This window comes from Amblyomma americanum, chromosome 6, assembly GCF_052857255.1.
Source record: "Amblyomma americanum isolate KBUSLIRL-KWMA chromosome 6, ASM5285725v1, whole genome shotgun sequence".
In the NCBI taxonomy this organism is placed as follows: domain Eukaryota; kingdom Metazoa; phylum Arthropoda; class Arachnida; order Ixodida; family Ixodidae; genus Amblyomma; species Amblyomma americanum.
This window is the reverse complement of record NC_135502.1, coordinates 11,704,559-11,716,237: the sequence shown is the minus strand read 5'-3', so window position 1 is coordinate 11,716,237 and position 11,679 is coordinate 11,704,559. Positions and strand designations below refer to the sequence as shown.

The 11,679-nt window shown below is 46.2% G+C and overlaps 1 protein-coding gene across 1 annotated transcript; it reads right to left on the bottom strand.

The window, feature by feature from the left end:
- Window positions 1-2,502: 2,502 nt before the first annotated feature.
- Window positions 2,503-10,746, bottom strand: sNPF (short neuropeptide F precursor). The gene is made up of 3 exons (XM_077668550.1): window positions 10,610-10,746; window positions 9,536-9,629; window positions 2,503-2,725 (listed from the first exon to the last, which is right to left on the bottom strand). The coding sequence occupies exons 1-3, from the start codon at window positions 10,658-10,660 to the stop codon at window positions 2,565-2,567; spliced, it is 306 nt and encodes a 101-aa protein (XP_077524676.1). The 5' UTR covers window positions 10,661-10,746; the 3' UTR covers window positions 2,503-2,564.
- Window positions 10,747-11,679: the final 933 nt, after the last annotated feature.

The following is an 11,679-nucleotide window of genomic DNA, read 5'->3' as shown; positions in this document are numbered from 1 at the left end:
TTGTCGATCTTCTTCTTCTACAAACTGCAGAAGGCTGGAGATTTTTCGTCTTCATTTTCCTCGATTCTTGCTGCTGTCGGCAAGAAATTTTCGAATGTATACGTGAGAGAAAATTCTAAAGCATTAGAAAAGACAGAACAGGTAAAAAATTCCACATTTCAGAGGTGGCCTCGTTCTTATCAGCAGTATTAGTGCGAAGAGACACAGAAAACAAACTTTTACTGTCCAACAGAGCATTCTTTGGCAACCTCACCCAGATTCCGGGCTTTATGTATCCATCTAAGGGAGCTCGCCGCAGCTGGACTCATCGGAGCGCCGCGCGCAGGGGCACATTTTGCCGCTAAGATCACTGGCTCGCCGGCGCACGCTCGCCGAGAGGCAGCCATCCGCTGCGCCGGTGCGGTACTGACCCTGACGAGTCACTGTGGACGAGGTAGAGCCTCGCAAGCGACCACCACCCACAGGGAGGAGCTCGTCGAAACAAGATGTCGACGCCGACAGCAGATCGGGGAAACCGCTCGACAACGGCGCGCCCGCGAAACCTCCACAACAGCAACGCCGAGAAACAAAATTTACTCAGAATCACCGCATAGCGTCGTTGTGTTCATAGCGGGTTGCGCCGTGAGTCTCGTGACTAATGCTCTCGCATTTCATAGACAACCAGCGTAGGTGGTGGTTGTGAAAAGCATTTATTTAGCTATATATACAGAGAGGTGCTCGGGGAGAGGCCTCTAGTGGGTCTCGCCCCTTACAATACAAGGCGGAGTCCCTCATTGCGAGACCCCATTGGTCCTGACCGCTGCGCAGGTCCGCCGAACCAGGGCCTGTTGGGCCGATAGTTCCTGGCAGCCGAGCAGAGCCGCCTCCCAGTCCTCTCGAGTAGGGGCAGGGTAAAGCCCCTCCATGACGTTTTTTTTTCGACCAGTTTGCGTCATGGAGGGGCTTTAGGGCAGGGGTGATCGGAGGTGGGAGGGGGGGGGGGGAGGGTTTTGCCTGCATGCCTAAAATATGTGAAAGGTGTCGGCCACCTCCCCACAAAATGAGCAGCGGCCGTCAAAAGAAGAGTCAAAGTGCTTGAGAACGGCCGGGCACAGCGGCGTAGAGCTTCCTGCGTAGAGGATTCTGCAACATGTTTAATGAGATAGTGTTAAGGATCCTGTGTTGCAGAAAAGCCGACGTCGTCATCGTCGCCGGAGGCCGTGAACGAAAAATTCACCAAAAATTCCCAGAGGAAAAACCTAGGTGACGTGAGCTTGTGACATCATCACAAGCTGCCTACCGGATTGTGAGTAAACTGGCCACCGTGGCAGATGAAAGTTAGACTGGCCAGGAGAGGTTGCTCGGGAAGAGCAACGAGGGCCGCGCAAGCCCCATCGGTGGCAGCACCTGCCATCCCAGGGCACGTGCTGAACCGGTGAACCACTGCGCCAGGAGTAGTGTGAGGATTCCCAGCGATCAATCAATGTATAGTAGAGGGTGACCCTTTAACGATATCGCGTCCTATCCTTAAAGCGAAGATTAAGTGTTTTCAGACTGCATGTCTTAGGCGCCCGTTCCTGGCTTCCGCGTCGTTGTCGGCGTTACCGGTTGTCCAAGCAGCAGAGCGAAAGGCCACATGGGAGTTGGCTACCACGGGAAGATCCCGGAGGGGGGCTGGCAGCTTAACACGCCGACTGCCACTGCACTGCAATGCGTTGAGACTGCACTGCGTATGGTATGCATCTGGCGCAGTTATGAATGTTGCAGTTCTGAGTGGATGTTGCTATAAGATTTTTATGCAAACAGAAAGGACCTCACCAGGCACCGTAAACAGGAAACTGGACTCCCGAATTTCGTTCAGGGTCATACCACCGCATAGTTTGATGAATTATGACGAATTTATGTTTTATACGTGCGTATGGAGTCAAAGGCAATTAAAAAAGGCGAAAATCTCAGATTACAGAGAGTGTGAAGTCATTCACATAATTAGGCGTGACGTCAGAAAATGCCATCACTCGGAGTCATTCAGGACATATTCGGAACCAATGAGCGCGCGTTGCGCACACTCTTGCCAGCCTTCCTCTGATCTTTGGTACGTCCGGATTTGTCATGGAACCAGAGCCAACTACGTCGCGGCATCTGACACCAGCGGAGAAGAAGCACGCCGTGGCTGCTGAACGGAAGCGGCGGTCTCGTAAGAATCCTGCGTCACATGAACGTGACCTAGCCTTAATCCCTCATCGCCATTTCCTTTGTCTTTTTGTTGGCGCCACTTTAGTTTTCGTCATGTGCAGTCCCTACCAAACGGACTTTCGTCAAACACTTTATTTTAAGCATATGTATCTCACCCGCAACATTCTAAATGTGCATCAGGGAACGACTTGGCACTGGGCAACTTCGAACTGCGTTAAACCAGAGAAGTAGGCGCGACAAAGTCAACTCATAGCTTACGGTGCATTTCACCTAAATCATACGTATTCGAAGAAGGCCAGCATTCCGGCAACAGCGACAATAACAGAGGCATTCTGCGAGGGCGCTTGTGGCGGCGTTTATTTCACGTGCACCAGCCGGGCGGGTATAGCTGCTCAGGCTGCCCTCTGGCCGTCCCAGACCCTGGGCTCGTTCCAAGCTGGGTCCGAGCGGCGGCCGAAGCGCAGACGCATCGAAGGCGTGCGGGCAGCCTTGCGCTCCATGGCGTGCGCGTCCTGCTCGCCCTTGGCCATCATCTCGTAGAGGTCGCGCATTTCTGCGCAGAAAGCGGACGATCAGGGCCGCAGGGAACATAAAAACGTATTCAGAGGGTCCAATCTAACATGGAGAAAGACATTTTTAAAAATGAACAACTTTTAGCTTTTTTTTTCGTAAATTACTTCACAGCACGATCCATGGTGTCCACCCGCTGTGAGATTGCTACCACGCCTTTGCCTTCCTAATAACTGCTTGTAAGTTATAAACCCTGCGCAGACGCGCGCTCTCTGTGGCTTGGCCAGAGCAAGGTCACTCGTATCTCGAGCTATGCTGTGCATCAAGTTTCGAGGGTAACAGCTGTCGCTGTAAGGAACCGTCCTACGGATATGAAACCAAGTGAACTGTTTCTGCTTTGCAGTGCCCTATTAAGCGGCCATAAAAAGCTATATATGTCAACCTAATTTTCTCAATGAAAAGACTTCATTTCTGTGTGATTTAACGGCAACTGGCGGGCGGTGTTAAGCATGAAGACGCTGTTTCGTATTTCACAAATTAAATCCAAATATATAGAAGATAATTTGAGGGAACATTGACTTATGAAAGAGTTACGCAACATAGCTCACTATCTGTTTAAAACATGCAGTGTCGTGTTTTAAACTCAAAACAAAAGAAAGACACACTTAGCCTCAATCAGCCGTTACCAGACAGTGATATCTCGCGATTAAAAGGGTCGAGCATAGGACCATAAACGGAAGAGCGTTGAGACAAATCTCGTGGGGATCAAGCGCGTAGGCTGTGCCTCCTGATTAGGAGAACTTGGATTCCTCGGTTAAAAACTTGGTGCTTATTTTTATTTATTTTGTTTATTTAATAAATACTGCTAACAAGGGCGAAAAAGAATACGGCATTGTGAATATTAATTCATCGCGCGAAACATAAGTAAGCAAAATACCCTGAGGCATGTTCAACTCTTACAAGAAAACATACATAAATACGAAACACGACTATGAGGTAGACGACAACAATTTGTCAATGAATTCAATGAACATGATGAGATCAGAAGGTAGCTTGTTCCATTCCTCGATAGTGCGCAGATAAAAAGAGTATTTAAAGGCATTAATTTTAGTTTTGCAGGCAGTGAGGCACAAGTGCCTACGTGCGTACGTGAATCCTGGCAGGAAAAGCGACGCTTTCGAGATATATATATATATATATATATATATATATATATATATATATATATATATATGGGCATGTTCAGATAAGAACGGTAATCGAGGTCCCATGACCATTTTTTGTTTTCAATTATATTTTTATATGTGATGGGTAAATGTGTCCACACAAAGGAATGAACCTTAGTTTTGCAAGGAACTTTGTAGTTTTCTCGGAAAAAAATCGTATGTCACAAGAGGTGGAGAATGTCGTTTTTGCCACTTCTCAAAGTTGCAAGTTTGGAGCATCACTGCATGCACAATAAGTTGTTTTCGCGCATAATTATTTTTTCAGTACTTTATTACAACTTGTACTATACGAAGAAATAAAAAAACATTTTCTTTCTTTGTCAATCTTCTGAGTAAAAAATCGCAAATTTCGCTTCCGGAGCTGTGCGGTGCCAAAAAGGCACTTTTCAGGGCAGTCTTAGGGCAAGATGCGTTAAGATCTCCCGGCTGAATCTTTTTCTCTGCATTTTTCAGCTACTTTTAATCACTTCAGGCAAGTTTTGTAGCTCTACACTTGACCTATGTTTTTCAATATGGCCTCAAAATTGGCAGAAGTTCAAAAACGTCAAAAAAGTGACAACTTTGACTTGAATTTAAAAAAAAAATCACCATCGAATTTTATTAAAATTTGCCCTAATAATACTCAACATTTCATAATTCTAAGGCTTTAATAAAGTATTGCATTATATTGTTTTAAAGTATGGAAATAAATACAAAACGGACTTTATGATTTCAATCCCTACGACTGCTCAGTATTCCCTCTTAGAATGCGCAATCGTCAGAAGCTGGTTTTAGTATTGGTATTTTGTAAGTAAATTTTAAACGCTACAGTTGCTGAGTTCATAAGTGTAATTTGTAAGCATTTTTTTCTATTACAATCAAAGGCCTAAAGCTCCTATTCGCTTTCGTACTGTTCTAACGGTGGGACCTAAATTACTGTAAGCATATTCCAACACGTATTTTGGAGTGACGTGTGTGTAGGAGTAGTTTATGCAAACAATTAATGCACCCGTCGCACTTTCAAGGTGACTTTAACTGCTACCACCGCTCCAGGGATGAACCGCGCTTTGCAGCCGCTCCTATAGCTATATAACGCCCGGCGCGACCCTGAAATTCACAGCATCATGTGTGCCGCCGCCGCACCGAGGCTTTAGCCGCCGCTATCATCTTTTCATCGCAACGCACCGAACGCCTAGCAGTTATGCCTCAGCCTTCGACCTTCGACCGAGATAACCCTTGTGAGCGGATGTTGTTAATAATAATAATAATAATTGGTTTTTTGGGGAAAGGAAATGGCGCAGTATCTGTCTCATATATCTTTGGACACCTGAACCGCGCCGTAAGGGAAGGGATAAAGGAGGGAGTGAAAGAAGAAAGGAAGAATAGGTGCCGTAGTGGAGGGCTCCGGAATAATTTCGACCACCTGGGGATCTTTAACGTGCACTGACATCGCACAGCACACGAGCGCCTTAGCGCTTCGCCTCCATCGAAACGCAGCCGCCGCGGTCGGGTTCGAACCCGGGTACTCCGGATCAGTAGCCGAGCGCCCTAACCACTGAGCCACCGCGGCGGGTGCGGATGTTGTTCGGATCTCGAATTTTGTGTGTCGTTTTCCAGGCCTGGTAGACCCGGTGGGGTCGTTTTCTGTACTCACGTGTTTTCTCTGCGCTGGAGCGCTCCCTCGACAAGCATACTTGGTATATCAGTCTCAGCTTGTACGCCAGACCGAAAGAACATCAGTGTCGACGGTGGACAGCCTGTGTTAAAAATCCATTCATCTGTCCATCTCCTCTTTTTGGAAAAACAGCTCTGGGCCCTGCATCCGTCACCTGCTCTTCTGTCTCGCGATAATCTCCGGAAGCGGTGAGCTTTTGCATTCGTGAAGAGATTTCCGCGGCGAACGTTTTGTGCCGACTACTCAAAAAGGCACAAACAGAGAATTGAAAAAGGACGTAATTTTCGCAGTGTAAAGACACTCAATGTCGCTGCTCTCAAAAAAGTCCTACTTCCCGAAGAAGCTCTCCGAGTACGAGAAAGTGACTTCATCTGTCAGAATTGTTACCGTCGGTTCAAGGAAGACATAGATAATATGCAGGCAGAGTCAACCGAAACATTAGAAGAATTCCGCCCTGGGGAAGAAATCGTAGAAAATTTAAATTCAAGTGTCAGCCTTACCTCCGAAATCTCGCCCCTAAAGCCACCGAGCGCTCTAAAAAAACGCCTCAGACTTTCCTATGCAAAGCGAAAGCAGGAAGAGGTGGCAAGAGCTATGGTGACGAAAATACGATCGGGGATACAGGCAGCATATAATGTCCCAGAGACTTCGCGTGCGTCAGAAGAAAAGTGTGCGCAATGCAGCAGTTGGGAGGACAACCTACATGCTGCCTACAATAGGTGCACGTCCTTTCAAGAGCGTTGCCAGCTGCTGACACTGCTACCACGCAACCTAACCGTGAAATATGTGCAGGAAGTTATTCCAGAGGCAACGAGGTACGTTATCCAAAAATCGAAGAAGATGGTGGATGAGGAAGGCGTATGGTCAACACAGGAGAGATATACAAGATGTAAACTACAACAGGAAGACATTACCACCGTTTTAGAATATTACACCATGGATGAACTCGATTGCTCTAGACAGACTCCGAACAAAAAGGATGTTGTGAGAATCGAGAAGGAAGGAGAGAAAGAATGGATACCTAAACGCTTCATGACGCGGTCCTTGCGAGAAGCATTCCGCCTCTACAAGCAAGCTCACCCTGCCTCCCAGGTTGGCCTCACAAAATTCATATCCTTGCGTCCTAAGTGGGTGAAATGCTCGCCACAGTGGCAAGTGTGTGTTTGTGTGTGCTGTGCAAACTTTCAGTTGTGCCTCGTGGGACTGCAGAACGCGTCCGGAAGGTCGCTTTCTCCCGAAGATATGCAGAGCCTCTGCGTATGCCATGAACCTACTGCGTCGTGTTTCCTTAGGAATTGTGAGCACTGTCCACAAGATGGCATTTTCACTTCGGAAAATTTTGAAATGAGCAGCGAGGACGAGGTGTTGATTGCTTCATGGGAATACGGTGAGCTCGTTAAAAAGACTCTGACCGCTTCATCATTTATGAGAGAATGTCTAAGAATGACCATGAAATGGATTCCCCACAACTATATTAGATCTGTGCAAGCAAGAGCAATACATGAAGAAAAACACAGCTGCAAGAGAGGTGCAATTGTTTTGCATTTTGATTTCGCCGAAAACTGGACAGTTGTGCTTCCAGACGCAGTACAAGCTTACCATTGGCAGAAAAAGCAGGTGACCGTGTTTACCTGCGCTGTCACGTCAAGAAAATCGACTCGGAACTACGCCGTAATTTCCGACGATATGTCTCATGATTCAGCTCATGCATGCTTGGCTCTGTCAAAAATCAAAGCACACCTCGAAGACAACGCGACAATCTACACCAAGATAACATATGTGAGCGACGGGGCTCCCGCTCACTTCAAGAATAAATATCAGTTTCATGAGCTACAACGCAGTGAATGTCGAGAGTCGAAATGGATGTTTTCGGCCACTGGACACGGCAAAAATGCTTGCGACGGCGTTGGTGGGCTTGTCAAACATCGAGCGTCACACCACAACTTGCGGAAGCCTGCAAGTGAGTCCATACAAACAGCCAGCGGCTTCGTAGACGCAATTAAAGGAACGCTAAAGAACATCACCATTCTGGAGCTCCCACAGAGGGAGCTTGCAGACTTTCGCGAAACGAAGAAGGAAGAATGGAAAATGGCAAAGAAAGTGCCTGGAGTTCAGACGCTCCATATGTGGAAGTACGTTCAAACAAATGAAGGCAGTGCATCCTACGTGGCCTCCACCGCTGCTTCGGAATGGAAGAGACTGTGATCTGGTTTGTGCTTCGTGCTGGACAATATACTGTGCGCCTACCAACTTCAACTGCTGCCGTTAATTTCTTGTTACGATTTTCTGAATTGCAATCTGCATATAAAGCGGCATCCCATTTGTAAATTGCGTTCCTATTAAAACTCCTCCTGATTAAAAATCTCGCAGATAAATTGTTCCTCTCAGAAGACGACGTTCTGTCTCCTGACATTGCCCTGTAGAACCTTTGAACACAGAGGTAAACAGATGCAGGTACGGAAACGTCGGCTTCAGAAATACATTAATATAAATTTTTATATATAAAATTTTTTCTAGGAACCCACAAATTATCTAATATTTTTAAAAAATCGATTACATACCAATGTACCTTACGATGATAAATTAGAGAATACAAAAAAAAAACGTTTGACCGCCAGCAGTCAGTTCATCAGGTGAAATAACGAATTTATTCCCATTTTGACGCATTAAGAACGCCGCTAACAAGCGAGTAGAAGCTGTACAAACATTCAGGATGGTTCGCATATTGTGGTAATTGAAATGTAACCACGTTCAGTGAGTGCTAAATCAAATTTGTGACAGTTACTATTTCTAAGAGGCAGTAATAAGCAATTCTAGGTAACAAAAACATGAACTCAGTTTTGCATTTATTTTTATACTTTAAAACAAAATAATGCAACACTTTTTTCGTGTTTTAAAATTATCGAGTATTGAGTATTATTAGGGCATTTTTTAATAAAATTCGATGATGATGTTTTTTTTTAAATTCAAGTCAAAGTTGTCACTTTTTTGAAGTTTTTGAACTTCTGCCAATTTTGAGGCCATATTGAAAAATATAGGTCAAGTGTACAGCTACAAAACTTGCCTGAAGTGATTAAAAGTAGCTGAAATATACAGAGAAAAAGATTCAGTCGCGAGATCTTTACGCATCTTGCCCTAAGGTTGCCCTGAAAAGTGCCTTTTTGGCACCGCACAGCTCCGGAAGCGAAGTTTGCGATTTTTTACTCAGAAGACTGACACAGCAAGAAAACGTTTTTTATATTAATCGTATAGTGCAAGTTGTAATAAAGTGCTGAAAAAATACTTATGCGCGAAAACAACTTATTGTGCATGCAGTGATGCTCCAAACTTGCAACTTTGCGAAGTGGCAAAAACGACATACTCCACCTCTTGTGACATACAATTTTTTTCCGAGAAAACCATGAAGTTCCTTGCAAAACTAAGGTTCATTCCTTTGTGTGGACACATTTACCCATCACATATAAAAATTTAATTGAAAACAAAAAATGGTCATGGGACCTCGATTACCGTTCTTATCTGAACATGCCCATATATATATACCATTGATTATATTCTTATCGGCAGTGGCATGCAAATTACGAGCGCAGGACGGCAGCTTCCGAAATCGTGTGGTTGCTTCGTGAGCGCGTGTGAGCAGCACACTCACGGCAGCCGTCGTCTCGCACCCATCGCTTCTACTGCACTGCGAACAAGCTGTCAGACAGCGCATGCGGATGAGCTGCACATTGGAGGCTTCAATATATTTTCCCTCGGGAAGGACGCGAAAGAGCGAAAACGTATTCCTGAAGTTTACCCCACAAACGAAACAGAATTGAGGGTAAAATATTCCGGTTCATTTCAAGCAGGAAGAGTCTAATGCCAGGCATGCAACACAAGGCACACGGTGAAATGCGTGAGGAACGAGCGTGTGTGCACGTGAGCGGCCCTTTCTTTCCCGTGTGTGCTGCCATGCACCTAGAGGCGGCGCGTGTACCTTTGTAGTCGGGGAAGCCTAGTGCTGCTTGCAGTACAAGCAGGAGCACGAGGCAGCGGGTGGCGGTGGCGGCGGCACTGGCCATCTGGTCAGCCTGCGAACGACAGTAGCGACACAGGGAGCCCATTGGTACATCTTCGCGACACGGGACAAGGTCTTTGCACAACATGCGAACGAGTGCGCATCTCTCATGTTGGGGCCACTTAACTCCCTTTTCATTTCGTGCACTTTGAGAGTATTGCTACTTCAATTGTTAACCAAGAAACGTCAGAGTATTCCTACCTTTATCGTTAACCAAGAAACGAGACTCCAACATACAAGATTCGCTCTAGCTCGTATATTTAATCATTCTCCCCGATCATTCTCACTAATGCCCCGAATACGCGACCGACGTCTTGGACGAGAAAGCCTCTGACAGGGGCAAGTCATATGGACGAATCTGTAACCTGCTCCTCTCATAACAACGCCTTCGCTGTAAAATCTGAACACTACCGTGATCTGCCTCAAGCAGCCGTCGTTGACGCCTTCCTCGGAATTTATGAGTCTGTACGAGTGAAAGTGCTCAAGGTTCTCATCGCTCACTGTTCACATCTTGCTTTAAGACTGCACCGTTTTGTGCATCAAAAAGTGTTGCCGGGCTGTTCGACGCTCAGTAAGCAGCTTTGTGCACTCTGAACGGCCTGGCTAGTGAGGCAGCTGATCAGTTCTTGCTACAATGCATCTAGGTTGCTGACAGAAAGCCGATTTAAGAAAGAAGAGAGGGATTGTTTCTTTTTTGCAAAATGCTAAGGTAGCTTGCGCCCAGAGCAAGTTTCACAAAGAGATACAGCCCTTGTCAAAAATATCCAGCCTAAGAGGTTTGCCTTGACAGCGTTCTAAATCTATCGAAGGTGACAGTGATTCTCCTCCTCATTTTTTGGGAGCTTCCAAGCTGCTGGGGAGCCTCAATACATGGCTTAGAAGCAAACCACTCGGGCTGTATATTTTAAAAAAATTGAACCTTACAAGTACATAGAATTTGGGGGTTGATCAGAATCTAAAGACAAATGCGGTTTTCCGCTACGGGTCTCTCACCTTGTTGCTTTCCGGACTTTCTTCCGAAGGGGATCTGCCAAAGCAGAGCATCAGCGGGGCCTTTATATCACCCTGGCCGAAGGCAATCAGTGCTCAATCATTGCTCCAGGCTGTCAATTGCAGTCATCACATTTAATCAGGCCCACCAGCGTAGGCACCTTTTTTGATGACACCCGAATCAGTCGGCTTTCCCTGTCGGAGCGGGCAAACATAGGAGGCGACTCTCCTCTGTCATGGTTGCTCTTTCATTCCTTTTTCGATGCGTGGCAATATGGCGGTGATAAAACGGTACTCTTCGGCTATCCACAGTGCCTGAACCACCCACCGTCCGAGCACATTCGCCGAACGGCCTCCGTGATTCGCACAGCTACGGCATTTCATCCGAATGTGCTGCCCCTGAGAACACTGACTCCTACCGCGGGAACTGCCTGGGCGTGCTCTGCGGCATATTTTGCTTTCAAAGTTCCTTAATACCTTCCACACATGCTAGGCATAACTTTGAGTTTTGGAATGAGTGAACAAAAACTTCATTCGTTTCAAACCACCAAAGTCAGCTTTATACTGCACATTCTTTCCTTCAGTCCCTATTTATCTATTTATTTATTTATTTATTTATTTGCTTCCCTTTCTTTTGTCTCTTTCATTATAATAATATGGATGTGCAAAAAATCTCGTATGAGCACAAAACTGCTGCTGCGTCATTGCTGGCGTGTGCCACAATAATGGCCAGTCCTAGAGCGCTTCAACGCGCAGAGGGGTATTCGAAACAGGTAGGGGAGAATGGGGAAAAACGCGAAATAAAATTTCAAATCATCGCTTTCTTTTCATTATTCATGAGAGTTAATTCGGGCCATCGTTGTATCCCGCCCCACTAGATGTGAAACGCCCAGCTGAAGCGGCACACAGCAAAATTTTGTGCCATTATAAAGTTCGAAATGTCACATTTTGCCCCAACTCCTGTGGCAAAATGCGACCGCGCACGGGGCAAAATGAGGCGTCATTCCAAAATCAGCATTTTACGCGGTCTTGCAGTGAACGCACACGAAGTTGGCTGCAAGGACACCAGCGCA

What these genes read in the sequence shown, in the direction of transcription:
- sNPF (XM_077668550.1), bottom strand. Translation starts at nt 10,660, where the DNA reads ATGCTCTGCTTTGGCAGATCCCCTTCGGAAGAAAGTCCGGAAAGCAAC. An exon ending in AAAGTCCGGAAAGCAACAAG is followed by an intron (nt 9,630 to 10,609) that starts GTGAGAGACCCG and finishes TGTCGTTCGCAG; the next exon opens with GCTGACCAGATGGCCAGTGC. An exon ending in AGGCTTCCCCGACTACAAAG is followed by an intron (nt 2,726 to 9,535) that starts GTACACGCGCCG and finishes CTTTCTGCGCAG; the next exon opens with AAATGCGCGACCTCTACGAG.